We start from the raw sequence: 27,987 nt of genomic DNA on the forward strand, positions 1-27,987 counted from the left end.
TCACTCATACTTAAATATTCATTTCCCTGGGTAATTTACAGTACTTTGTTACTTTTAAAATCATCATCGACAGCTACACACAACGACGTGACCTGGCAGCCTGCCGCTTATCCCTTACAAAATCCTTTGCCCTGTTGCTTTTTTGGTGTCTGGCTCATTTTGGCTGAGCTCAAGTCCCAGCTCTAATAGTAACAATTCACCACTGTTATCGTCAATGTTGTTTTATTCGCTATCGAATCTGCATATGATAAACTAATGCTCTTCGTTGAGGACAGGTTCACGGGGGATTTTCTTCCATCTGATATTTAAATGCATATCTCTAAAATATATTCATAATTTTAAATAATTCATGCAAACAGGATTCTGTAAAGTATGCCAGTTGACACAAATTTGACCTTGAAATGAGAAGACAGCATTATATAAATTTATACCTCAGCACTGAGGAATGCATGATTCTGAGCATGAAAAACCCTGCAAGTTTTTATCTAGTAAAGTTTATTCAACATTTACAGAAGGAGTCTGAAGTCCAGCATCTGGCCACTTCACACCAACCCATCATTGATTAATTTCCTCTAACAGCATATCCCATAGTGTTCTGTCCCTTACTAAAGTCTCAAGTCTCACTTATGTGTTTGCATGACCGAAAAAAAATAAGTTTTTTTCTCAATGAATATGCTTGATATTAACTTTTGAAGTGTTAAAAGAAGCTGTGATGCTGAAATTAAGGACTAGCTGAATATATCATTGAATCTAAGCTTAATGAGTGTGAATATGTGAATACAATTTTAATACACTTACTAGAAATCACTATGTAGTGGACAAGTATACAGAACACAGCCCCTGTTTCCTCCACAGCATTATGCGTCACTCTGCACGTCTGCCCCTTATTAAGGACTCACTTCAGTGTGTCGATTCCTTCGGACCAGACTACAAGGTTCATCTGAATTGAACTATGTGGCGTTTCAATATTTTGATTCACTAGAATAATATTGTGTATGGTACAACTGTAACACATTCACGGCTTTCATTCTACACATACAATTCTATCTTGTCATATTAACCTATTTAAAAAGATTTAAATGGGAAAATAACTTAAATGCCAGATATGTTTTGGTAAATGATAAATTATTAATGAATAAAAGACAGTGTCTTAAGTTCAAGTTCAGTTCTTATTTAATTATCTCATCTCATCTCATTATCTCTAGCCGCTTTATCCTGTTCTACAGGGTCGCAGGCAAGCTGGAGCCTATCCCAGCTGACTACGGGCGAAAGGCGGGGTACACCCTGGACAAGTCGCCAGGTCATCACAGGGCTGACACATAGACACAGACAACCATTCACACTCACATTCACACCTACGGTCAATTTAGAGTCACCAGTTAACCTAACCTGCATGTCTTTGGACTGTGGGGGAAACCGGAGCACCCGGAGGAAACCCACGCGGACACGGGGAGAACATGCAAACTCCACACAGAAAGGCCCTCGCCGGCCACGGGGCTCGAACCCGGACCTTCTTGCTGTGAGGCAACAGCGCTAACCACTACACCACCGTGCCGCCCTTATATATATTAGTTATTTTTCTTAGTTATTAGTTATAGTCCTGTAATAATGTGCTGCTTTCATGGATGAATTGGTCGAACACATTATTCAGACTGAGCTCGAAACAGAAACACATACAGGAACCAACAGGAAGTTGGTATGCATTTGGACTGGGGCTCTGCAGGGAATAACAAAAAGTCATGTGAGTGGGAGGTTGTTATTTTCATGCTGGTCATCCATGAAGCTCATGGACAAAGCATGACCACGTTCAGTGTGATTTAATGATCATTTAGTGTTCATTCACTCATCCTTAGTAACACCCTGGTTAGGGCCTTGGTCGTTTAAATTAGACTGCTATTTTGCTTGTTTTACAAAACAGAACCAACCAAATTTGCCAGGACACATTGTGAGCCGGTACAAACAAGAAATAATAACTGTGTGAGCTGGATTACAAAACAGTCCTATGCACATCTCTTGAGGGATATAGCTGAGGTTGAGTAACTGTCAGAGCCAGAATTCACATACTATGCTGACAGGACTGGTGTTGTTGCCTCTGGGTTTTTACCCAGTGTATCAGCAGTAAAGTTAATATTTAATTTAAAACGAAGTAAAAAAAACCCTACTCCTGGATTAGACCACACACACTTTTCGTTTCAATCCAAATATGATTATTTAAAGCACTACACAGATACAGATTAGAGGCAATGTGTTACACCCCTAATCCAAGTGAGAGATAAGTATTACCTTGATCAGTTTTATGATACCAGTGATCAGTTTTATGATACTACACTTACCAAATTGTGTTACATGCTAAAACTTCACTGCTGGTTTAGGATGGGTCCATTAAGCATGGCCAGGGGGTCTGTGATATTATTATTATTATTATTTTTATTATTGTAGACATTTAAATTGTGAAACTAATATTTAAATAGCTGGATTATGTTAGCAAAATATTTACAGGTAAAGGGGTTAGAGTTTGAGAACCCCTGCTGTAAACATGGCAGAGCACATTTTAAATAGCTAGCTAGCTAGATCTCATCTCATCTCATTCATCTCATTATCTCTAGCCGCTTTATCCTGTTCTACAGGGTTGCAGGCAAGCTGGAGCCTATCCCAGCTGACTACGGGCGAAAGGCGGGGTACACCCTGGACAAGTCGCCAGGTCATCACAGGGCTGACACATAGACACAGACAACCATTCACACTCACATTCACACCTACGGTCAATTTAGAGTCACCAGTTAACCTAACCTGCATGTCTTTGGACTGTGGGGGAAACCGGAGCACCCGGAGGAAACCCACGCGGACACGGGGAGAACATGCAAACTCCGCACAGAAAGGCCCTCGCCGGCCACGGGGCTCGAACCCGGACCTTCTTGCTGTGAGGCGACAGCGCTAACCACTACACCACCGTGCCGCCCTAGCTAGCTAGATATGGATACTAATGTAATAAATAATGATGTGTATATATATTTCTGATATTACACGGTGGTGTGAAGATATGACGTTTATCTTCGAGTGGTGAGTGAGCAAAGCGAACAAGTGAGAAATTTTTCAACATGAGAAGATAAACTTCATATCTTTGCACCACCGTATAATATTCTTTATATTCTATGGACACATCCACAAAAAAAAAGTTTATCAAAAGAATTTTCATTTTGAACCAGTTCGCCATTTTGACAATGCGGGTCAAGTCAGTGGGAAAACACTGGATGTGACATCATCGGAGTGAAATATCGGGAATTGTTATACATACGGGACACCTTTTCGATGGAATAAAAACGTATTCTATTCCCTTCTAGTGGGTTCCATTCATTTGGTTTGATAGCATGCGATATTATCATATTGCTTATCCTACATGTATTACGTCACTCTGCCCAATGGAGAATGAGGGTTGAATATGGTTTACGGTATTGCATGGTTGTCAAGACTACATGCTGTCAGACATCGGAACTGATGTGAACATCCAATGTGAGTTTTCTGCTACGCATGCACAGAAGCATTTCTTTGTTTGCCGGGAAAGAGAAAGACGTCTCTGAACACCTGAAAGGCTGCCAAAACGTAATTAGATGTTCTTCACGCATATTTACAAGAGATAAACATACCAACGGACATCGAAAAACTGGAAAAAAGAGTGTGTATGTGTAATCATAATATTGGCTGGTTAATTTCCATTCAGCTAGCATGATATTGAACTCATCTTTGACTTATTCAGAAGCATGCTAGCATCCTATCCCAGCTGACTATGGGCGAGAGGCGGGGTACACCCTGGACAAGTCGCCAGGTTATTGCAGGGCTGACACATAGACACAGACAACCATTCACACCCATGGTCAATTTAGAGCCACCAGTTAACCTAACCTGCATGTCTTTGGACTGTGGAGGAAACCCACGCAGACACGGGGAGAACATGTAAACTCCACACAGAAAGGCCCTCATCAGCCACCAGGCTCGAACCCAGGACCTTATTCCTGTAATGCAACAGTGCTAACCAGCACACCATATTTTTATATATAAATAAAATCTACAGTGTCTCTGGTAAGACAAAACAGTCCAGATAGTGGGAAATGGTGTACCAAGCAGCAAATGCCAAAGCTTTTGGTTCATTCGTGTGAGAGAATCGATTCACCTGAATCGGCTCTCTAATGTGAGTCGTTCAAAAAGAAACGGTTCGTTCGCGATTCGCTCATCACTGGTGTCGTTTTTGTTTTTCCCCACAGAGGCGTCATGGCAACACCCGCCGCCGTTAATCCGTCCGGTAAGCCACAATTTTGGTGCATTATTGTATCGAAGCGGTTTGCGGTTGATGAAAAGAGAGTTCGGTTCGGTATTTAAACGTGTTTTGAAACAAAAGGGGGTAAATCTGCGGCGGCTCTGAGCATCATCCCCTTCCCCCACGGAGCCCGAGCGCGCTGGGCACACTGCAGCCTCCACAGCAGCGGGGTTTGTGTGTGTTCCCGGTGTGCCGCGGTCTCGAACCCGAACCCGACCCCTGCGCTGGGACTGTTCGGTGCCCCGCAGGCTCCGCGCGCGCGCGCTCCGCTTTATTTTGATGATGTAAATGAGATGCTGAATTGATGTGCGCGCGCCGCGCTGCGTCCGGTACGTGCCGGGATTTGATTCCGTCCTCTTTGTATCCGCGCAACCGAACTCCGCCTTCCGGCCGTCTGTTTTCCGCCCGTGTTGGTCCGAACACTCAGGCTGGGACTTTTGCACGGTGCAGATTTGCGGGTTTGATGCTTGTTTTGCCTGTTGATCGCGTTTTGAACGCACACCATGGCTGAACTGGAGGAGGACGGGTTGCCAGATTGGAGAGTAATGTTATAAAACTCCCCTCATGACCTATAGACTTAAAGTGGAACAGATGCGGGTTTTTTTTTTATATATATATGAAAGAATGCAGTGTAGTGGTTAGCGCTGTCGCCTCACAGCAAGAAGGTTCTGGGTTCGAGCCCGGTGGCCAGCAAGGGCCTTTCTGTGTGGAGTTTGCATGTTCTCCACGTTTCCACATGGGTTTCCTCCGGGTGCTCCGGTTTCCTCCACAGTCCAAAGACATGCAGGTTAGGTTAACTGGTGACTCTAAATTGACCGTAGGTGTGAATGTGAGTGTGAATGGTTGTCTGTGTCTAGGGCCAAGTTTACATTAGACCGTATCTGTCTCGTTTTCTTCGCAGATGCACTGTCCGTTTACATTAAACCGCCGGGAAACGGGAATCCGCCAGGGTCCACGTATTCAATCCAGATCGTGTCTGGTCCGGTGCTGTGTAAACATTGAGAATACGCTGTGCTGACCTCTAGCTGGCGTCGTCATTGGACAACGTCACTGTGACATCCACCTTCCTGATTCGCTGGCGTTGGTCATGTGACGCGACTGCTGAAAAACGGCGCGGACGTCCGCCTTGTATCACCTTTCATTAAAGAGTATAAAAGTATGAAAATACTGCAAATACTGATGCAAATACTGCCCATTGTGTAGTTATGATTGTCTTTAGGCTTGCCATCCTTCCACTTGCAAGTGGTAAGTGATATGCGCTGGGATCACACGCACAGCGGCTCAGTCCCGAATCACTGCTTGTGCACTTCACTCGCGCGCTCTGTGAGCTGCGCAGGGCCGGAGTGCGCACCCTCCAGAGGGCACTCGCTGTTCAGGGCGGAGTGATTTGGAGCGCAGGATGCCTGCGGAGCCGAGCGTATCCGTGTATTGGCGTTGCTGTGTGCACGCGAATCGTGTATTGGTGTTGCTGTGTGCACACTAATCATTTTAAAAACGTTAATCTGATGATCCGCTGATATGGTCTAATGTAAACCCCACCTATGTGTCAGCCCTGTGATGACCTGGCGACTTGTCCAGGGTGTACCCCGCCTTTCGCCCGTAGTCAGCTGGGATAGGCTCCAGCTTGCCTGTAGAACAGGATAAAGTGGCTAGAGATAATGAGATGAAAGTATGTCCCTTTACACACTCATCCAGAAGGGTAATTTTGCACAAGGCCATCTGTCTACACCAGAAAAAAATAAAATAACAAAACGCATCTGGAAAAATCCCAAAGGAGTCTGGAGCCAGATTCGTGACGTCACGTGCGGAACCAGCTTGCACGGTTTCAGTGCACTGTCTGTGTAGACCAAGTTTAGCAGCTAGCGATTTTGCATTGAAATATGGAATTGTCACCTGAGCTTCTAAACCCGTGGATTCATATATCAATGCTCATTGTTACATAAATCATATTTTTTCTAATTACTATAATTTTATTTTTTTCATTCTCCAAATCTGGCGCTCTGATTGGCTGGCGAGCAGGTCCATATCCTACGATACGGACCCCGGTTACGGACCTCTGGCGACTCGCTCGTTCACAACAACAACAAACATAGTAGAATTTTTTTTGTCAACATTTATCTTTTTTTTTTTTTTACAAGATTTATTTATAAGATTATCAAAAATCTTATAAATTTTTGCCAGCATTTCTCAGCAGAATAGCATTAATTTTACAGCATGGATAGCGATAACGACAGTCTTCACAGCGAAAGCGAGTTTTACTACCCTGAGGAAGAAGAAATAAAAGAGAACATTTCAGGAGAAAGCTAAAAACCTGTAATTTGCTCACGCCGAGCAAAAACATGGCTGAATCCTGAATGACTCAATTTTGTATAAATAGGGGACGACATAGGTGGCAAAATGTAGGGGTTTTTTTTCCTGCCATGGAAGTGCACTTGTATACCGAGGAGGAAGCAATTTGCATTACAGCCGTGAATGAGGATTCAAAATGGCGGCTCGGCTCGGTTTTCCCTTTCGGGCGCTCTCGTTTTCTGTTAGAATTTGGTAAAGAAAAAAATAAATATATTATTTACCAGCTTAAGGTCGGTCCGTATGGTGAAATACCGTGACCTCGGCTTTGAATACTGACCTCGGCCCAGAGGGCCTCGCTCAGTACTTTCAAGACCTCGGTCACAGTATTTCACAATACGGACCTCCCAGCTGATAAATAACATATATGTACATAAATAACAAATATATTTCTTCATTTAGAAGAGTACTGGCTACTGTAGGAGAAAGATTTCATAAGCTACACACATGGAATCGGCTAAGCAGGGTCGTATATACATTTAATGTGTTTGACAGGTCCCAAGATCTCAAGCCCTGACATGCACATCCCTTAATACATATGAAGTAAGTGTATTATCGCCCAGCGCTTTCGTGTTGTTTACTTTTCTGTGTGTCAATAAATAACATTATCCGTGTACCACACAAACACAGGAACACCTAATTTAGAGTATAGTCTCTCTTATTTCTTACCTTGGCAACAGTGAACCTGTGAATCGCCGATTTTCTTGGTCTTTTTCTCGGCTCTGCTTTGGTCCTCGGCTTCCGGGAGCCTCGCACGAAGCACTCCCATTTCTCTCTCATTGTCCGGTCTTTTGGAAAACGATGAGTACTAATCCCATCACGACTGATGTTGCTACCCCCTCCTACGATACATCTGTTAACCATTTTAATAATTACGTGATAACGTTGAAGAAATTTGCAGAAAACCACCAGGTCGTTTTCTCAAACAAACCAGCGCTGACGTAGGATTCAGAGGGAGGCATCCCGCACGCGACGTCACGAAAACCAATGTTTGCCGGGAAATCCAAATGCCAAGTTTTTTCAGAGGCGGACCAATTCGCCTCAAATGGCTTGATTTCAGCTGAATTTTTCTGGTATTGCGCAAGGTACAAAAATTGCACAAAATGCAAAATATGACAGATATTTCACCAAAGTTTAATATAAAATAGGAGAATTACATTGATCTTGCTCCTGAATTTACCCGTGATATGCACTTTAAAGGGGAACTGAAGTTATTTTTAAACTTGCTTTATGTCTTAATTAACGTGTTATTCAATTGCGTTTTCAGTTTTATTAACCTTGTATCGTGACTCGTATTGGCATATTACGTTACACTGATCAGTCTTTTCGGTTTTTAGCCATGTCGAATGTACTGTAGTTCGTTTGGTCCACAGCAGGCGTCGCTTAATCCAGGGTTCCCGCGGGTCCTTAAAAAGTCTTAAATACAACTTTCGGTTTTCAAGGCCTAAAAATGTCTTAAATTGTTTGGAATGACTGGAATTTTCGAAAGGCAGGTATTAAATTTAATATTGGACCGAACGAGTGAAATGTCTCCATCCGGTTTGGGGTATTTTTTTAACCGTAATTTTAAAAGTGACCAGCGTACCTTTTGGGGGCAGCATTGGTGCTGTGAGTTCTGTGCATTCCGTAGATCAAGAACTAACGTTAGGAGGCGACTGGAGAAAGTGTGGTGTGGTGGTTGTGAAGAGTGAGAGATACGCAGGTAGCTTACGTGGGCGGTAGAAAGCGTTGATAATTATGGGAAGATGTCTGTTTAATGACAAGTGGTTGGGGGATGACAAATACCCCCAAAATAAGGAGAAGAATCGTTTGCAGTAAAAAGCGCTGGATCGCACAAATGTGTTTAAAGACGATAACGCAGCGCTGGGGACACGGCGGACTGGGAAACTGGCTTTTCACCGACACGAGGCGCGTGTGTGTTAGAGGTCAAGCGCTCCGGAGTGAAACGCAGGGGGGTTCGCACATGCGCACAAGAGTCAGGTGGAAAATGGGGCTTATAGGAAATACTACTACTACTACTACTAATGATTAGCATCATTTTTTTACATAATTAACATTGTTTATTGTACCAAGTTTAATATAAATATATAAACAACCTTTATTTCAAAACTCAATTAAAAAGAAATCCAGAAAATACAATAATTCTAAATACAGTACAATATAAATAATTTGTACAAAAAGTTTTTTAGTTTTATTACTTATCATCTACAACAGTGTTTTTAATATAATAATAAGAATATTAACAACCACTAATAATAATTAGTAGTAATAGTAATTATTGATTATTAATCATTACTACTTATGAATTTGTGATTAATAAGTACTAGGGATTATTAAATGTTATAAAATTAAGTTATTAAAAATTATTACAAATAATTATTAAAAAGTAGTAATTGGTAGAATACAAACAAATACTCATGGATTATAGATAATTCTTTTTAAATAGTGAACATTGATATAAAATAACTGTACTACTACTAATAATAAACAATAATACTACTAGTAATGGGCGGCACGGTGGTGTAGTGGTTAGCGCTGTCGCCTCACAGCAAGAAGGTCTGGGTTCGAGCCCCGTGGCCGGCGAGGGCCTTTCTGTGTGGAGTTTGCATGTTCTCCCCGTGTCCGCGTGGGTTTCCTCCGGGTGCTCCGGTTTCCCCCACAGTCCAAAGACATGCAGGTTAGGTTAACTGGTGACTCTAAATTGAGCGTAGGTGTGAATGGTTGTCTGTGTCTATGTGTCAGCCCTGTGATGACCTGGCGACTTGTCCAGGGTGTACCCCGCCTCTCGCCCGTAGTCAGCTGGGATAGACTCCAGCTTGCCTGCGACCCTGTAGAACAGGATAAAGCGGCTAGAGATGATGAGATGAGACTACTAGTAATACTTGTTGTTAATGTTATTATTATCAGTTCAATTGTTATCAATGTTCACTATTAAAAACAAATTATTATCTATAATCCATGAATAATTGTTTGTATCACTACTACTACTAATAATAATAATAACTACTTTTTTTTAATAATAATTTTAACTAATCTTATAACTCAATTTTATAGCATTTTAATAATCACTACTTATTAGTATAATTTAGCAGTTGATGATAATTACTACTTATTATTAAATTACATTTTGATAATCACTGCTTATTAATTAAGTAGTAATAATACTGAATTATAATAATTGCTACGCTATTAATTATTAATTAATATAGCTAATAAGTAGTGATTATTAAAATGTTATAAAGTTGAGTTAATTTTTGTAAAAATTATTATTAAAAAAGTAGTTTATTATTATTATTATTAGTAGTAGTAGTAGTAGTAATACAAACAATTATTCATGGATTATAGATAATAATTATTTTTGAATAATGAACATTGATATAACAATTGCACTGATGATCTCATCTCATCTCATTATCTCTAGCCGCTTTATCCTTCTACAGGGTCGCAGGCAAGCTGGAGCCTATCCCAGCTGACTACGGGCGAAAGGCGGGGTACACCCTGGACAAGTCGCCAGGTCATCACAGGGCTGACACATAGATACAGACAACCATTCACACTCACATTCACACCTACGCTCAATTTAGAGTCACCAGTTAACCTAACCTGCATGTCTTTGGACTGTGGGGGAAACCGGAGCACCCGGAGGAAACCCACGCGGACACGGGGAGAACATGCAAACTCCACACAGAAAGGCCCTCGCCGGCCCCGGGGCTCGAACCCAGGACCTTCTTGCTGTGAGGCGACAGCACTAACCACTACACCACCGTGCCGCCCTGCACTGATGATAATTAGTTTAATTATTACAACACGTTGATTAATATTGATGATAATGGTTATGAAAGGTGACAGTTGTTTTTCTGTGTTTAATGTAACGCTCTGATGATTGTATGGCTGCATAAACAGGTTTATGCTGTTACCTGCTATAATGCAGAAGATACTCGAGAACTTCCTCAGCCAGCTGTATACTGTACGGCACAGACTGATTTTGCTGTCGGACACAAAATCACACATCATCAAAGATAATCTTTGGGGATTGAAATAATGCCGGCTAAGGTTGTTCAGCTGGTTCTACTTGCCGTTTATTGTTTTCGTTTTTGAAATGATTCATGGTATTTTCTCCAGTAAACACCAGTCTTCTCCTTGCTGCTACAGTAGTTCTGCAGGCCCAAAACACACGACTTTGCTTCAGCTGTTTGCATGTCTAACAGTTGCCATTGATGCACCCTGTTGTTCACCAATTGTGTGCATTCTTCTTAAAGTTAGTAAAAAAAACTATTGCAGAAAACAGTTTTAAGTTGTCGTATTTATCATTTTCTTTGCCATGGTAGTCTTAATTTTTCCATTTAGAGGTCTTGAAAAGGTCTTAAAAGTCTTGAAATTTGTACTTGAAAAATGTGCAGATACCCTGTATTCACACGATCTTCACGAGACTTGTGTGAGACTTCAAACGTGAAGTATCAGCGCTGCCATTTTGAAAACTGTTTACACAGCAGCCAGCTCACTAGTCGCTTATCCTGTTCTACAGGGTCGCAGGCAAGCTGGAGCCTATCCCAGCTGACTACGGGCGAAAGGCGGGGTACACCCTGGACAAGTCGCCAGGTCATCACAGGGCTGACACATAGACACAGACAACCATTCACACTCACATTCACACCTACGGTCAATTTAGAGTCACCAGTTAACCTAACCTGCATGTCTTTGGACTGTGGGGGAAACCGGAGCACCCGGAGGAAACCCACGCGGACACGGGGAGAACATGCAAACTCCGCACAGAAAGGCCCTCGCCGGCCACGGGGCTCGAACCCGGACCTTCTTGCTGTGAGGCGACAGCGCTAACCACTACACCACTGTGCCACCTCCAGCTCGCCATATCATTCCAATTTAGATTAATTTCCAGATTTGCCAGCTTCATCAGTGATGGAGATTATTCCATACGCCTTGAAACCAACGTGGAGTAGAGAAGAGTTAGAAAGACAACAGGATAAAGACGAGTCTGTCGCGCTGGTATTTACGTCATTACTGTCGCACAATTAAAACGTGCCACATCAGGTGGCTGGTGGGTTTTCAAAATAATAAATACATGCATGTATTTTTGTGATAAATACATATTATACTGACTGCATTTCCCACATAATACTCGCTAAGGTTTCGGACAGCGCTACAAAATGGCGTCTCCACTATATAGCATCCTATACTGAGTAGGGAGCGATTTCGGACACAGGGAAAACTTCTGGCTTGATTATGCCAGCACTCAAAAGAGGGCGCGCGCGTCTTTTGACAACGTTGGCAGATGTTGGTCACTTTGATTTCCGCTGTACATTTTACTTCCGTCCTATGAAGTCTCGCACAGGTCTCAACGAATCTCGTTCACGCCCATTGCTTTGACATATGGACTGATATATTACAGAGCATATTTCAAACACTCATAACTTGTTATAGCAGCGACAAAATAGCGATCAAAAATGCATTCCTATATTTTATAAAATGAGAAATAGAATTATGGTAATAAAAAATTTGCCGGGCGGCACAGTGGTGTAATGGTTAGCACTGCCACCTCACAGCAAGAAGGTCCGGGTTCGAGCCCCGGGGCCGGCGAGGGCCTTTCTGTGCGGAGTTTGCATGTTCTCCCCGTGTCCGCGTGGGTTTCCTCCGGGTGCTCCGGTTTCCCCCACAGTCCAAAGACATGCAGGTTAGGTTAACTGGTGACTCTAAATTGACCGTAGGTGTGAATGTGAGTGTGAATGGTTGTCTGTGTCTATGCCCATGTTTACATTAGACCGTATCAGCGGATCATCAGATTAACGTTTTTAAAACGATTAGTGTGCACAGAGCAACACCAATACACGGATACGCTCGGCTCCGCAGGCATCCTGCGCTCCAAATCACTCCGCCCTGAACAGCGAGTGCCCTCTGGAGGGTGCGCACTCCGGCCCTGCGCAGCTCACAGAGCGCGCGAGTGAAGTGAACAAGCCACGATTCGGGACTGAGCCGCTGCGTGTGTGATCCCAGCGCATATCACTTACCACTTGCAAGTGGAAGGATGGCAAGCCTAAAGACAATCATAACTACACAATGGGCAGTATTTGCATCAGTATTTGCAGTATTTTCATACTTTTATACTCTTTAATGAAAGGTGATACAAGGCGGAAGTCCGCGCCGTTTTTCAGCAGTCGCGTCACATGACCAACGCCAGCGAATCAGGAAGGTGGATGTCACAGTGACGTTGTCCAATGACGACGCCAGCTAGAGGTCAGCACAGCGTATCCGCGTATTCTCAATGTTTACACAGCACCGGAGCTGACACGATCTGGATTGAATACGTGGACGCTGGCGGATTCCCGTTTCCCGGCGTTTCCAGGTGGTTTAATATAAACGGACAGTGCATCCATGAAGAAAACGAGACAGATACGGTCTAATGTAAACGTAGCCTATGTGTCAGCCCTGTGATGACCTGGCGACTTGTCCAGGGTGTACCCCGCCTTTTGCCCGTAGTCAGCTGGGATAGGCTCCAGCTTGCCTGCGACCCTGTAGAAGGATAAAGCGGCTAGAGATAATGAGATGAGATGAGATGAAAAATTTGCCTTCAGTTCTCCTTTAAACATAATCAAATTATGAATGAATTATATTTCTAAGAATCCTTGTGTCTGAAATCACTCATTCACTACTCCCTAATCCCTATATAGGGGACTATATAGCGAGCTCATTGTTAAAATGAAAAAACACTTTCGGACACTACTCCGTCGCGCTGGTATTTACATCATTACTGTCGCACAGTTAAAACGTGCCAGATCAGTCGGCTGGTGGGTTTTCAAAATAATAAATACATGCATGTATTTTTGTGATAAATCCATATTATACTGAGCGTATTTCCCACATTAATCAATACAAAGTACCTGCATCTTTCAGTTCTTTTAAATCAAGGTTGAATACTTTTCTTCTTTGGTCTCTGCACTGGCTCCCAGTGAGCTATAGAATTGACTTTAAGGCATTACTTCTTCTATTTAAAACATTAAATGGGATGGGACCCAGCTACCTACTGGATATGTTTCAATTATATGCACCAGCTAGGTCTCTCAGATCACAGGAGAAAAACTTGCTAGTAATACCAGCTGTCAAAACGAAGTGTGGTGAAGCAGCCTTTAGTTGCTATGCTGCTAAGCTTTGGAACCAACTTCCAGATGAGATCAAAAATGCTCCTACTGTTGTTAGTTTTAAATCCAGGCTCAAGACAAAGCTGTTTTCAGATGCTTTCACTTGATTAATTTTTACCTAAAGTGTAATTAATTTCCTTTAACATCTCATCTCATTATCTCTAGCCGCTTTATCCTGTTCTACAGGGTCGCAGGCAAGCTGGAGCCTATCCCAGCTGACTACGGGCGAAAGGCGGGGTACACCCTGGACAAGTCGCCAGGTCATCACAGGGCTGACACATGACACATGGACACAGACAACCATTCACACTCACATTCACACCTACGGTCAATTTAGAGTCACCAGTTAACCTAACCTGCATGTCTTTGGGCTGTGGGGGAAACCGGAGCACCCGGAGGAAACCCACGCGGACACGGGGAGAACATGCAAACTCCACACAGAAAGGCCCTCGCCGGCCACGGGGCTCGAACCCAGGACCTTCTTGCTGTGAGGCGACAGCGCTAACCACTACACCACCGTGCCATCCTTCCTTTAACATAATTTCTTTTAATTTTGATTTTAATGATTTTACTTTAATTCTTTATTTTAATTTCTTTTTAATTTTGGATTTTAATGATTTCACTTTTACTTTAATTCTTTGTTACTGTTCTTATGCTTTTATTTTTTGTGAAGCACATTGAATTGCCTGTGTGTATGAAATGCGCTATACAAATAAACTTGCCTTGCCTTGCCTTTGCCGCTGCCTTTTCATCTCATCTCATTATCTCTAGCCGCTTTATCCTGTTCTACAGGGTCGCAGGCAAGCTGGAGCCTATCCCAGCTGACTACGGGCGAAAGGCGGGGTACACCCTGGACAAGTCGCCAGGTCATCACAGGGCTGACACATAGACACAGACAACCATTCACACTCACATTCACACCTACGGTCGATTTAGAGTCACCAATTAGCCTAACCTGCATGTCTTTGGACTGTGGGGGAAACCGGAGGAAACCCACGCGGACACGGGGAGAACATGCAAACTCCGCACAGAAAGGCCCTCGCCGGCCACGGGGCTCAAACCCGGACCTTCTTGCTGTGAGGCGACAGCGCTAACCACTACACCACCGTGCCGCCCGCCGCTGCCTTTTATTAAATCAAATTTGAGATTTTTAATTTGATTTCTTTCAGCGCGACTGCAATGCATGATGGGATATATTGCTTTGGTTAGTGACCATCGATTGTACGCTACTTTTCGTGATGCATTGTGGGATACTTTGAGTGCACTATATAGGGTGTAAATAATCCTCACTAAGGTTTCGGACAGCACTACAAAATGGCGTCCTCACTATATATTCGTGAGTAGGGAGCGATTTCGGACACAGGGAATGTCTTTCTCCCATTCTAATGCTCATGAAGATCACACAGGCCAATCACACTTGGTAACAATTAGCCCTATTACTCCCAATCTGGCAGCCCTATCAGAGAAAATGACGACTGCAATGTTGTTGTTGTTTACATATATAAAAGAAACTGTGCTTTGGAATGTTTATGATCCTGGACAGGGGTGGACAAATGATGATAAATTCATTAGCTATCCCAATTGGTACATGTTTGACAATACTTTCATTTCATGAAAAGGATGAAAACAATTCTGTAATTTTGTGCAGCACAGTGGTGTAGTGGTTAGCACTGTCACCTCACAGCAAGAAGGTTCTGGGTTCGAGTCCAGTAGCCAACAGGGGCCTTTCTGTGTGGAGTTTGCATGTTCTACTAGGGCTGGGCGATATGAGAAAAAATTATATCACGATATATTTTTACAAAATTTTCGATAACGATATATATCACGATATAAATCAGATCACCATTTTTGTATTTTCTTTAATTTTCTGCTCAAAATATGAACATTACAAATTAGTAGTTCCTTCCTAATTAACAAAAATAGCTTAACAAGCCTTCAAGTTTCACAGAACCAAAACAAACTGGATGCACATTCTTTTGTTCTTTTTGTTCAAATGAATAAACTGAAACTGAAAAATAAAAACTATATACCATTGTTAATCATTTGTGCAAATTCTAGCAGCTTTCAAATAAACATAAAAGACATATTGACGTGTAAACCTTATGCTGCAAGGAGAAAAAAAGTGCAATCCTGTACGTCGGTGTGTTTAAGGTTTTGTGTAACACTTTGTTGTATGTCCGATTTTAAATATCCAAAATACCTCCACACAACCGAAGATCTCTGGCCCTTCTTTTCAACGATGTCCTCCAGGGCAGTGCTCTGACTTTCCTGTTCAGAACTCCGGTCAGTCGGCTTCTCGCTCATTTTTATAATCGCTTTGTTGGAGAAATGCCGCGCTCCTGCAAACTTCACCACAGCCATGCTGTGCGTTGCTGCTACACGTGTGTGTGTTTGTGTGTGCACGCAACCTAACTTGACGTGGCTCTCTTCCAACTGATTGGTTACGTGCGGTACTGTTTGGCTATTCGCGTGTCTGTCAAAACTTCGGATGAAGTAATTTTATTGAAGGCGTAGGCTTATCGTAGGCATATCGTACGTGTCTAATTTCTAATCGTAGAGATTTTATATCGTGAATAACATCGTAATCGTAAAATCGCCCAGCCCTATGTTCTACCCATGTCTGCGTGGGTTTCCTCCAGGTGCTCCGGTTTCCCCCACATGCAGATTAGGTCAAATACCCAGCCAGTATTTGTGTACACGCCAGTGTATACTTAGTGCCAGTCCAAAGACATGTAGTTTGGTTAAAATGGGGCATCCATGGCTGAAGGTTGGGCTGAAGTGCCCTTGAGCAAGGCCCCTAACCCCCAACTGCGTGTGTTCACTGTTTCGGATGGGTTAAATGCAGAGGAGGAATTTCACTGTGCTTGAGTGTATAGTGTGATAAATAAAGGCTTGTCTAACAATTCTGTAATTAAGTTTGAAAGCTACAGTGCAAAGTATTAACATCAGCTGATAGAAACATGTCAGCAAGGGAGAGTTACTCCTCACCAGTTTGATCCTGAGCTTGTGTTCCTGTCTGTATGGAGTTTCTCATGTTCTGCTCCAGGTTCTCCAGTTCCTCTGACCTTCTGAAACATGCCAGTCGGTGGATTGGCCATGCTAAATTGTTCCTATGTGTGTGCACATGTGTATGTTACTCTGGAATGGACTGGCAACCCAATCAAGATGGTCTCCTGTATCAGTTTGAGTATTCTTCTCTCAGACCCCCAAAACCTTGACCAGGGCCTCCTGAAGATGAATGAATAAATGGTGTTGATATTATTATGTCGACATGTTGCCCAGCCCTGGTGTGAAGACACGTGTATGAATTATGTTGAACATGCTGGGTTTTGATATGGCCTCTGGGTCATCAAGTCAAGCTGAATATCACCACTGAGGAAAAAAAAAAGTTTTATTCCTTTCAGACCAGAGAAATCTGGAATGGTTTACAGTTTTTTAAATTTATTAAAGAATGCTACATCATACCTTTTAACAGAGGCGTGGAGGCGTGTTACGGAGGCAGTCGCAGGTTTCTGGTGCCGGTTGGCTGCCTTTCCTGAGCTCTTCGTGTGCGCATGTGAGCATATCCGCATGAAATATGCGCATTATAAATATTAAATTATTATTATTATTATTATTATTATTATTTCCATTTAGATGTTTATGTTGTGGAAGGCCCAAGACAAAGGTTTCTGTTATTGACGCTGTAAACAATCATTCCTTTACCAGCCTCTTGTTATTATGCCTCCGCCACCGTAAGGTGCAGGAGGCATTATGTTTTCGGGTTGTCCGTCTGTCCGAGCGTGCGTCTGTCCCGAAACCTTCCGTCCGTGCGTGCGTCTGTCCGTCCCGAAACCTTGTAAACGCGATATCTCAAAGGCTAATGAAAGGAATTTCACCAAACTTTCACCATTTGTGCGCTTTGGGACAAACATGAACTGATTAGATTTTGAGATCAAAAGGTCTCAGGTCAAGGTCACTGTGAGGTCAAATGTCTGTCCGAAAACCTCGTGAACACAATATCTCCAAGGCTATTACAAGTAATTTCACCAGGTCAAGATTACTGTGAGGTCAAATGTCCATCCTCAAATCACAACTTAATAATGCGTGTGTAGTCTACCGGGCGGAGGCATCCCCATCGACACCGTTGTCGTCGAGTTCTATCTAGTTTTTCTCTCTCTTGACGTCAAGCAGATAGAAAAAATGCAGAGAAAGCCCAAAGCGTAAAGTCCTCTGTTCTGAAATCTTTAACAATCATCGTTGACTAATCAGATGCGTCCAGACCAAAAGCGGCGAGAGCGTCTAAAAGACTGGAAGTCTTTCATTTTCTGTCTGAGCCAGCGCATCTCAGCGGTGAGCGGTGGCATGACCGTTGGAGGTGTGTCTTGGGTGGTGGAAGCGTCAGAATTCTTTGTTTGCAATCACGTGACTTTTTGCCTCCTGGTTCACTTCCGGTTTCCAAGTGACGGGCAACAATCAAAGATGGCGTCCAAGCCAAGTACACGTCCGTCATCATCTGGTAAAAAGAACATTCTACATCTGACTATGTTAACGGACTAGAACCAAAAGCAAAATCGAGATATCAAGAAAAAATATATTTATGTGATGGACTGGACCCCTGCAGCTTAAAAAAGACAGACTTTTCAAGCGATTTCAACAACTCTCCAAACATAGTTTCTGGACGTTTCCAAATATCTGGTAGTCCTGACGTGGTTTAACACGAAGAATCAAATGAAAGCTTTCAAAAGTCTTGAAGCTGGTAAGTTTTTCATTTGTGGCTGGGTTCATGACGTTAGAATAAGACTTCTAAAAGGCATTAATCGTCTTATTTTTGTGAGTGTGAGTAATGTAAGCTGAAGTGTAGTCTGTGATTCGAATTGGAGCTGCTGTAGGCATTTTTGCAACGATAACTTGCATTTTATTTCGTGACATTTCAAATGTAGCTCAGACTTATGAATCGACATCATTGGAAAACCTGAAAAAATACGTAAACAGTCGAGTTTCACTCGAGGCTGACCGACAAACTAGTTTCATCAGTGGTTTATTTTACAACGTCCAAAATGTAAGAAAACTCATTTAACATTAGAAGCTTTAATTTTAGATACATAAAGTTGATGTACGTACTGTATCTTTAACAAAATGATCGCTGCAAACACGAGCATGTGGCCTCTCGATTCCTTTCGAACACAGTGAAAGGTTTGCGAGCCATTTTTCACAGCGTCTTTTTGAGATTTTTCCTTCTTTAACCCTTGTGCCAGGCTTGTAGTACTCAAGTCTGACTCGTGCCCTAATTTTAAGGACTTGTGACTTGACTTGAGCACTGATGACTCGGACTCGTACATTAATTGCATTCGGACTCGTAAATTGGAGACAAGGACTCGGATTTTTTCTTTATTTTTTGTAACGTCATAATAATTTGGCATAAGATATTTATATCTACATTAATTTTGTACTAATTTTGTGCAACAGTGTCACACCTGCGCGCCTTGGCACGTGCATTAGATAGACTCTCGGGTGTGCTCCGGACAGCGCACACGCTGTAAACAACTCGCACCTGCACAGGATTAAGGCGCAATCAGTGTGCCTATTAAAAAAAAAAACCTGTGAAAACACACTTTGCGAAGTATTGAGTTGCATTGCTGATGCATTACCGAGCCTTATTTCCGTGTTTGGGTTCCTGACCCCTGATTTCCTGTTTGTCGTCTTTGATTCTGCCGAGTCTACGATAGCCTGTTTGTGCCTTGCTTGACCTATTGAGGTATTTCACCCACGTGACCAAGTCACGTGACGCAGCCATTTTGGACGGCACGCTTAAGTCCTTCAGTGCAAGGCGGTATGAGATGGTGGAGACCTTTGCACATTTTAACAAGAAAGTAAGCTGTGATTCGTGTTAAATTGGATCTGTCTTTTATCACAAACACTGTACCCAGCCTTGGTATGGAGCCCTGTTTATTTATTTCTGTGTCCCGTTTCTTTCTAGCCTCTGTTATTGCGTTTTATGTCTGATGTCTGCTACATGCAACCCTAGACAAATTAACACTGCCTTGTTTCACTGCTCAGATGGGTTAACAAACACTGACCCATTTACTTTTTGCTGTATATTTTATCAAAATTGTGTTATCTGATAAATTAACCTGAAATGAAATGATCACTGCAAAGTCTGGAGTACTCTGTTGGCTCCCAATCCTGTCTCTTCACAGCTGCAATCCATTTGGCCCTCTTGTCTGGGTCAGTAGGAAACCGGCAGTGATGTGTCGGTCGCGAATGATCCGGTTCAAAGAGCCGGCTCTTTGAAGTGAACGACGGGAGCCGGCTCTTCGGTGGGAGCCGAGTTGGGGAGCCGAATTAGTTTTTTGTCCTTAGGTGCCTCAGAGAGAGAGACTTTCACAAAAAAAAAGTTGCTGTCCGATTGCGTCTTTGTGTTGTCTATTACCATTCAAAGGAAAAAAAGTAGCATGGTGTACACCTGCTTTTTTTGGTTGGGGGGGTTGATGTCATTCACAGCTGCGAAAATACGAAAATTGGTGTAATGCTTAAAGCTGTGGCGCGCAGGGGAGAGGAGTCAAATATTTTATTTAATAAAATATTTTGTTGCACATTGTTCTGTGTTTGTTAAAATAATTTCCAACTTTGCTTCACAGTTTCTTAGGCAGCTGGGCCATAGAAGGTTCACGCTGCACGCTGCATGCTGCACGCTGCACGCTACACGTTCACGTGAAGAACCGGACCCTGGGCCATTAAACTTCATGCTTGGATGTTCACGTGTTGCGTCTGTTCTACTTTGACCGAGTAACCAACAATATGGACTCTTCGGATGACGACGATTGCCTCATTCTGCTTTTACTGAGACAGAGGAAGAGAAAAAGGAACAGAATTTGGAGCCGAGAACACTTCCTTCTGAGAGAAACCCGTGGTGAATTTCACCGAACATTCTATAATCTGCTTGACAATCCCGATGAAGAACTATTTTTCAATTATACCATTCAATTATATTTTTTCTGAAGTTTTCCCCTGAAAGCATAGAGTTATCTCCCTAGACCCGTTCTGATTGGCTGGCGCGGCGGTGACCGCATGCATTGACTGGAATTTCCATCTTCACGCCTAGAAAAAAGTGTGCATGTTCATTTCATGCTTCACGCGTGAAGTGTGCAGCGTGCAACGTGAACGCCGTTCTATGGCCCAGAGCAAGTCATGCTACGTTTGTCCACTTTTCTTTACACGCGTGTAGCGTGTAGTGTGCAGCATGCAGCGTGCAGCGTGAACCTTCTATGGCCCAGCTGCCTTAGGCCTGATTTATACTTCATAATTTATTTTGTGGCATTTTGTTCAAGGTCGAGTGTGAAATAAAGCCATAAAGGATAAACAGTTGATGTCTTCTGTGTATTTTATATTGGTAATATAACAGTTTTGCATTATGTTTGTGAGAAAATAATTTATTAATTGGTAAGCAAGTTTTATTTCTATAGCTAGAACATTGTCACACTGCTATACTTTACAAAGCTTTACAATGGCTACAAAAACTAAAAAATAAAATGGAAAACATCCTATTGATAAAATATAAATAATAATGTAATTAATTAACTAGTTAATTGCAGCAATTAAATCAAAAATAAAATCTCAGGAGCCGTTTGGGAGCCGAAAGAGCCGGCTCCTTATAGTAAGAAGAGCCAAAAGAGCCGGCTCCCGAAAAAGAGCCGAAATTCCCATCACTAGAAACGGGTAAAAGGAGCGTCCTGCACGCTGTCCCTGTCTGTTGTGGCAGCCCACAGCACAACAAGCAAACACCATGGTTATTTATAGAGTGCTTACTGACAAATTAATCTATTCTAGGTGTCTGTAACACGTTTTTTTTCAAGCTGGTTCTCCCTCTCTGTCTGCAGCGTTAGTATGTAGCTTGACGTTCAAAATGGCGGACACCGGGGCGTCACGTGACCCTGTGACGTCAGGTGAAATACCTCAATTGCCTGTTTCACGGTTTTACGATTTTGCCTGCCGTTCTTAGCCTGGCAAGCCAGACTAAATGTGAATATTTAGTCTGGTCTCGGTCGTAGACATTTCCGAAGGGTGTGGGTAGGAACAACCCGTTGTCTTTCAAACTGGCTCTGTGTGTATAGGCCAACGCTCTGACCAATCAGTGCAACAGTGACTGTGATGTAGTCAGAGCGACAGAATGCAGTGGGGGAGGGTAAACAAACAGCATGTGGAGAGGGACACTAGCCTGGCAAGCCAGGCTAAATGTGAATATTTAATAATAATAATACGTCCTTCTTGAAAAGGAATGAGCGGAGAGCCTCTTCCTGCTCATGTTTCAATGAAAACTCCAAGTCTAATTCTTCTAAAACTGATTCCAAAGCGGAGTCAAACGAGCGCTGTTCAATAGCCGTAGCCATCTTTCCTGTTGCGCTTTCTCCAGCGTCGCGCAGCCTTGTCGTCACTCCTGCAAAAGCCCGCCCAAAGAATCCAAACAAAAACCTTGCGTTGTGATTGGCGGGCACGATTTGATGCCCGGGGTGTGTTGTTGATATGGTCCGAGGTTAGACCCACGAGTAGGCAAAAATATTTTTGGCCGCTAGGCGGGTGGGTCTAGTTTACTAGGCTATGCCGTTCTGGATTGTTTATCTTCTTCACTTATATTAATAAACACACCTTCTGCACTTACCGGTATATCCGTCTCCCAACCATCTCTGACAGAATACTTCGCACTCCTTGATGAAGAGAATGCACATTCACCTGTTCCTACGTCATGTTCAGGAACAAATTAATGTTAATGGCGCAAAAACAGCCACCGTCAAATGGTGCAGTTGGAGTCTTGTTCTCGGACTCGACTCGGATCAGTAGTGGACTCGACTTGAAATTTTTTTTAATGACTTGGACTTGAACACTGGGGACTCAAGACTGGGCTTGGACTCGAGGTTTAGTGGCTTGACTACAATGCTGCCTTGTGCACGACTTCTTTTGGTATCCTATAATACCTTGTCTTTTTCACGATTTGATCGGTTTGGACATCCAAATACAGAGCAACAATCTGGCATATTTGGAGGCGAAACGCAAGAAACTACTACAGAGCGACTGTAAACAAATACGATGTCTGTCCGTCAGCTGGAAATCTGAATACATAATGAGGCGGCTCACTACCGGAAGGGACGTCTATTGCAAACAAAGAATAAAGTTGAAGTCCGGGTAACTTTATGGTAATGAGCTTTGAAGTGGTTCGGTGTTAACCAATCGGAATTCAAAAGTGCGCCGCTATAAAGCCTATTACACGACACAACCGAGTAGGTTTTGTTTCTGTAAAAAACGTTCCCAAGTACAATAGAAGAGAAATTAATAATTGCAGTGGCGAGTTTCCTCATGACTTATGATGATTGTGTACAGGGACAGAAATAAAATTTGACTTAGCATCAGTACACAAGTCACACCGAACAAATGACTTTTAATTAGTTTAATCGTAATTGTTCATTATTTTTCTTCATCGATTGATTTCTTATTTTCACGTTTAAAAGGTTTCATGAGGTTAGCTTGTAACCTACTCGTGGTCAGCCAGCACAGAGTTACTGGTTGACGTTTGTGCTTTGCCAGACCAAGCATTCAGGACGAACTTGTCACTGGTTATCTCATCTACGTCGCACAGCGCCCACAAACAGCAACCAGAGTGAATTTTGATGCTCTCGCAGCTTTCGGTCTGAACGCACCATTCCAGTGCACAGACCCTGGAGCCTCCTTCTAAGAATTTAAATAAACACTAATTCCTTTCAGAATGCTTCACCATAGCAATGCTTAAACATTTAAATTTCTTACAAAATCCGCATATGATTATGTGGAATGATGGAGAAAATATTCGAACAAGCACGTTAATGGAAACCAGTGATTAGAACTATTGCCAGAGCTGCTGTTGGAGGAAATTAATCAACACCTTGATAAACAGTTCTGTGGTGTAGCAGTTTATAAATACTGCGCTGAGTTCAAATCCCATCCCGTCACATCCAGAGAGCTGACTGCCTTTGAGCAAATCCTCAGCTTCTCAGCTTTGCTCTCGGCTTGGATTCTGCCGAGCGGTTGTACATCTGCCAAATGAATAAATATAAATATGTTCACAAAGTAGTCCTCCTTATGGATTATAAGGCACCATATGTTGTGGATTTAAGGAAGTTTTATTTACTTAGAAGTATAGGTTGGGTAAAATGTGCACCTCATGCATATTCTCATGGTTCCTTGGATCCTTTAGATAATTATCCAGCAGTAACAACTGTATATCTGGTAGCTTTCTGGGTTGAGATGTTGTGGTAGTGTGGCATTGTGGTAAAGTGCCTCGCGTCCGGATTTCTAAAGAAAGGAGGCTCTGTTGGCCATAAGTCAGCTACCACACGAACTAACGCACCTGATTGAGTTCACAGTGGATGAATGGAAACCAACAGAGAGATGAATGTGGTCTAATTAAATGAAAATTTCTTTTCTTTTCCACTGATTGTGCCTCTGATTTGCTCAGACTGTTAGCATGCAGTACCATGATGGTCACGATGATGGAGGCGTCTGTGTAGGCCAGTCCTATTTTAGTCGAACACAGCGGTCTGGTAGTGACATAACAGCTAGGATCCAAACCAGATCGATAGACCAGTGTTGGGTGAAGATTATATTTTTATAAATCAGCTTTGTGTGAATATTTATTATTATTATTATTATTATTATTATTATTATTATTATTATTATTATTATACCCCTGCTCTGAAGGAGGGGGCCATTTGGTACCAAACTTCAGCTTGGGGTTCTATACCGTGTGTACCGTTTTCAGGGGTGTCGCACATCAACTTCCTGTTTACCGACTGAATGTATTTATGAAACATGTAGTGTGGATTTACAAACTTTTTGTAACACTTTTCTCAGCAATTATGAATCACACCTGCTTGATATTTGGTACCGAGCTTCAGCTTGGGGTTCTATACTGTGTGTACCGTTTTCAGGTCTGTCGCACATCAACTTCTTGTTTATCGACCGAATATATTTATGAAACACATACCGTGGATTTCCAAACTTTTTGTAACACTCTTCTCAGCAACTACAAATCACACCTGCTTGATATTTGGTACCGAGCTTCAGCTTGGGGTTCTATACCGTATATACCATTTTCGGGTCTGCCACACATCGACTTCCTGTTTACCGACCGAATGTATTTACGAAACATAGCATGGATTTTCAAACTTTTCGTAACACTCTTCTCAGCAACTACAAATCACACCTGCTTGATATTTGGTACCGAACTTCAGCTTGGGGTTCTATACCGTGTGTACCATTTTCAGGTCTGTCGCACATCAACTTCCTGTTTATCGACCGAATGTATTTATGAAACACATACCGTGGATTTCGGTGGTGTAGTGGTTAGCACTGTCGCCTCACAGCAAGAAGGTCCTGGGTTCGAGCCCCGGGGCCGGCGAGGGCCTTTCTGTGTGGAGTTTGCATGTTCTCCCCGTGTCCGCGTGGGTTTCCTCCGGGTGCTCCGGTTTCCCCCACAGTCCAAAGACATGCAGGTTAGGTTAACTGGTGACTCTAAATTGACCGTAGGTGTGAATGTGAGTGTGAATGGTTGTCTGTGTCTATGTGTTGGCCCTGTGATGACCTGGCGACTTGTCCAGGGTGTACCCCGCCTTTCGCCCGTAGTCAGCTGGGATAGGCTCCAGCTTGCCTGCGACCCTGTAGAAGGATAAAGCGGCTAGAGATAATGAGATGAGATGAGATACCGTGGATTTCCAAACTTTTTGTAACACTTTTCTCAGCAACTACAAATCACACCTGCTTGATATTTGGTACCGAACTTCAGCTTGGGGTTCTATGCTGTGTATACGATTTTCGGGTCTGCCACACATCAACTTCCTGTTTACTAACCGAATGTATTTACGAAACATATAGCATGGATTTCCAAACTTTTCGTAACACTCTTCTCAGCAACTACAAATCACACCTGCTTGATATTTGGTACCGAACTTCAGCTTGGGGTTCTATACCGTATATACCATTTTCGGGTCTGCCACACGTCAACTTCCTGTTTACTGACCGAATGTATTTACAAAACATATAGCATGGATTTCCAAACTTTTCGTAACACTCTGCTCAGCAACTACAAATCACACCTGCTTGATATTTGGTACCGAACTTCAGCTTGGGGTTCTATACCGTGTATACCATTTTCGGGTCTGCCACACATCGACTTCCTGTTTACCGACTGAATGTATTTACGAAACGCACAGGGTGGGTTTTGACCCTTTTTTAAGAAGCAAAATGCTATTTCAAAATGACAGTTTACCAGGATGCTGTTTGAAATCCCTGGGGAGAACACTGCTCTTTACTTAGTTGTTTCAGGGTTAATTATTTGTTGAAGTCAACATTCATAATAAGTGTCCTATTCCTTCGGTTGCTTGCATTCTGATATAAGCGAGAGCGGGGGGGGATACGTAAGTGAGCAGTAGCTCACAGTTGATCTTGTTTTGTTATTATATATTACAACTAAAAAAAAAAAGGAAAAATGGCCCCTGTTGCCCTCCTACACTCTTTCATACATGAGATCTAACACAGATAATGGTGTACATTACACAGATTAGTTACCAATTAAGCACAATATCCACAAACTGCAGGGAAATGAAGTGTGATCGAGTGAGGTGATAAACTGCTGTAGTTTCCTGACTGAGGAGATTTTTAACAGATGCTAGACAGGGCACGATGATTAATATTTACTAGTCTAGCAGTAATGTAAAAATAGAGTTGTTTTTTCAAGTTAATTTTTTTCTAGAATATGTGAAGTATCCAGCGAAAAAAAAATTATTCAAGTGGAAGTCAAAAAGTTGCTGCTTTTTTAAATGTATTAAAAGGTAAATGTTTTTTAACTGAAAGTAACCGTTTTCTAAAACTCTTAAATTATTATTATTATTTTTTTTTGTTCCATATCAGCTCTCATTTTGCCTGAAAATATCATTCCGTCTCTGTAAGTATTTACCATGAGCTAGATTTTGACCTGCTGTCTTCCCAGTTCTGTTAGCTACTGGAATTGATGCTAATCTAACCTGGTTATAAGGCCATTATTAAAAAATGTTCTGTTTCCGGTCCACCGGCCGGGTGAGTGCCGTTTGTGCTGTTGAATTTTTTTTTTTTAATGCCGGTTTTTCGACATTTTTTTCGGGTTCGTAAATCTAAAATCGAACTTGACATTTAGGCATTCCCAGGGCTTTCCACTAAGGCTCATACTAGCCAGCCATGACAAATAAGTAGCCAGGCGGGGGGGAGTAAACACAAAATAAACTCCTGTGCACGCAGTTCCCAGGATTAAATGTATTTTCCACAGACCATTTATTTATTCACTTTACTCAAATACAAAGTAAAACGGCAGTAAATCTTCTTTCTTTTCTTGCGTATTGCATCATGAGGCGTTCCTGGCTTGTAAATCTCTTATTTTCGGTGCATGACACATTCACGCAGCTGAGCATGCTATGAATTAACAACGACAACGGTCTGCAGTGGCGGCTACACAATTAAACACTCAGCGAACATTTCTCCATTTGTGTATGAAAATACACTCCAACCACTCAGTTTGGTTTCATTTACAACCAACGGTGTCTTTTGATGCCAGCAGGTAATTGAACGAGAGAAGACTGGTTTACCGGAGACAAGATAAGCGTTCTCTCAGCTTCTGTTCCCTCCGACACACTACTGCCTCCGCCAAGTGCGCACGCACTCTGAACTGAATCAGCTCTGCGCATGTGCCGTGCGGCATAAAAAAATGGCAGCCACCATGAAGGAAGGAGATCCGGAGTTTTCAAACATTTGCTTAAGTGTGAAATCGCAAAATGGTATTCTAGCGAACAACAAAATAGTAAAGATTCAGAAAAACAAATCATTCAGTGATCATTTTAATAGTGTAATTTCATCCGAACTAGGCCTAACGCTCGATTTAGAACTACAGAAAGTCCGCGTGTCGGACATTTTAAGTACCTTTGTAAAAGTTTTGCAAATGTTGCAGTCAGCATTTAAAATGCTAACTTAAAGTTTTTGTACAAGTTTCAGTTGATTAAACCGTCATATTTTATTAAATATGTCTGCTTTTGTAATAAAAAAGTACTGAAAGAAAACGCAAACACAGCATTGCGATTTCTTATCCATCCATAAAAAAAAAATCCCTCCCTCCCGACTGAACATTTTTTTCGCTCACCCGGTGGA

At 42.4% G+C, this 27,987-nt stretch overlaps 1 protein-coding gene across 4 annotated transcripts in view; it reads left to right on the forward strand.

Moving 5' to 3' along the window:
- The first annotated feature begins 4,245 nt into the window (after positions 1-4,245).
- The window catches only part of arnt2 (aryl-hydrocarbon receptor nuclear translocator 2), a 399,781-nt gene continuing 376,039 nt past the window's right edge, over positions 4,246-27,987 (forward strand). For all 4 annotated transcript variants that reach the window (XM_060941110.1, XM_060941111.1, XM_060941112.1 and 1 more), the window contains exon 1: positions 4,246-4,297. In XM_060941110.1, coding sequence (XP_060797093.1) covers positions 4,267-4,297 — 31 coding nt within the window. In that variant the 5' untranslated portion in view covers positions 4,246-4,266. The remainder of the gene's footprint in view (positions 4,298-27,987) is intronic.

The sequence above is a fragment of the Neoarius graeffei genome, chromosome 15 (assembly GCF_027579695.1).
Source record: "Neoarius graeffei isolate fNeoGra1 chromosome 15, fNeoGra1.pri, whole genome shotgun sequence".
NCBI lineage: Eukaryota > Metazoa > Chordata > Actinopteri > Siluriformes > Ariidae > Neoarius > Neoarius graeffei.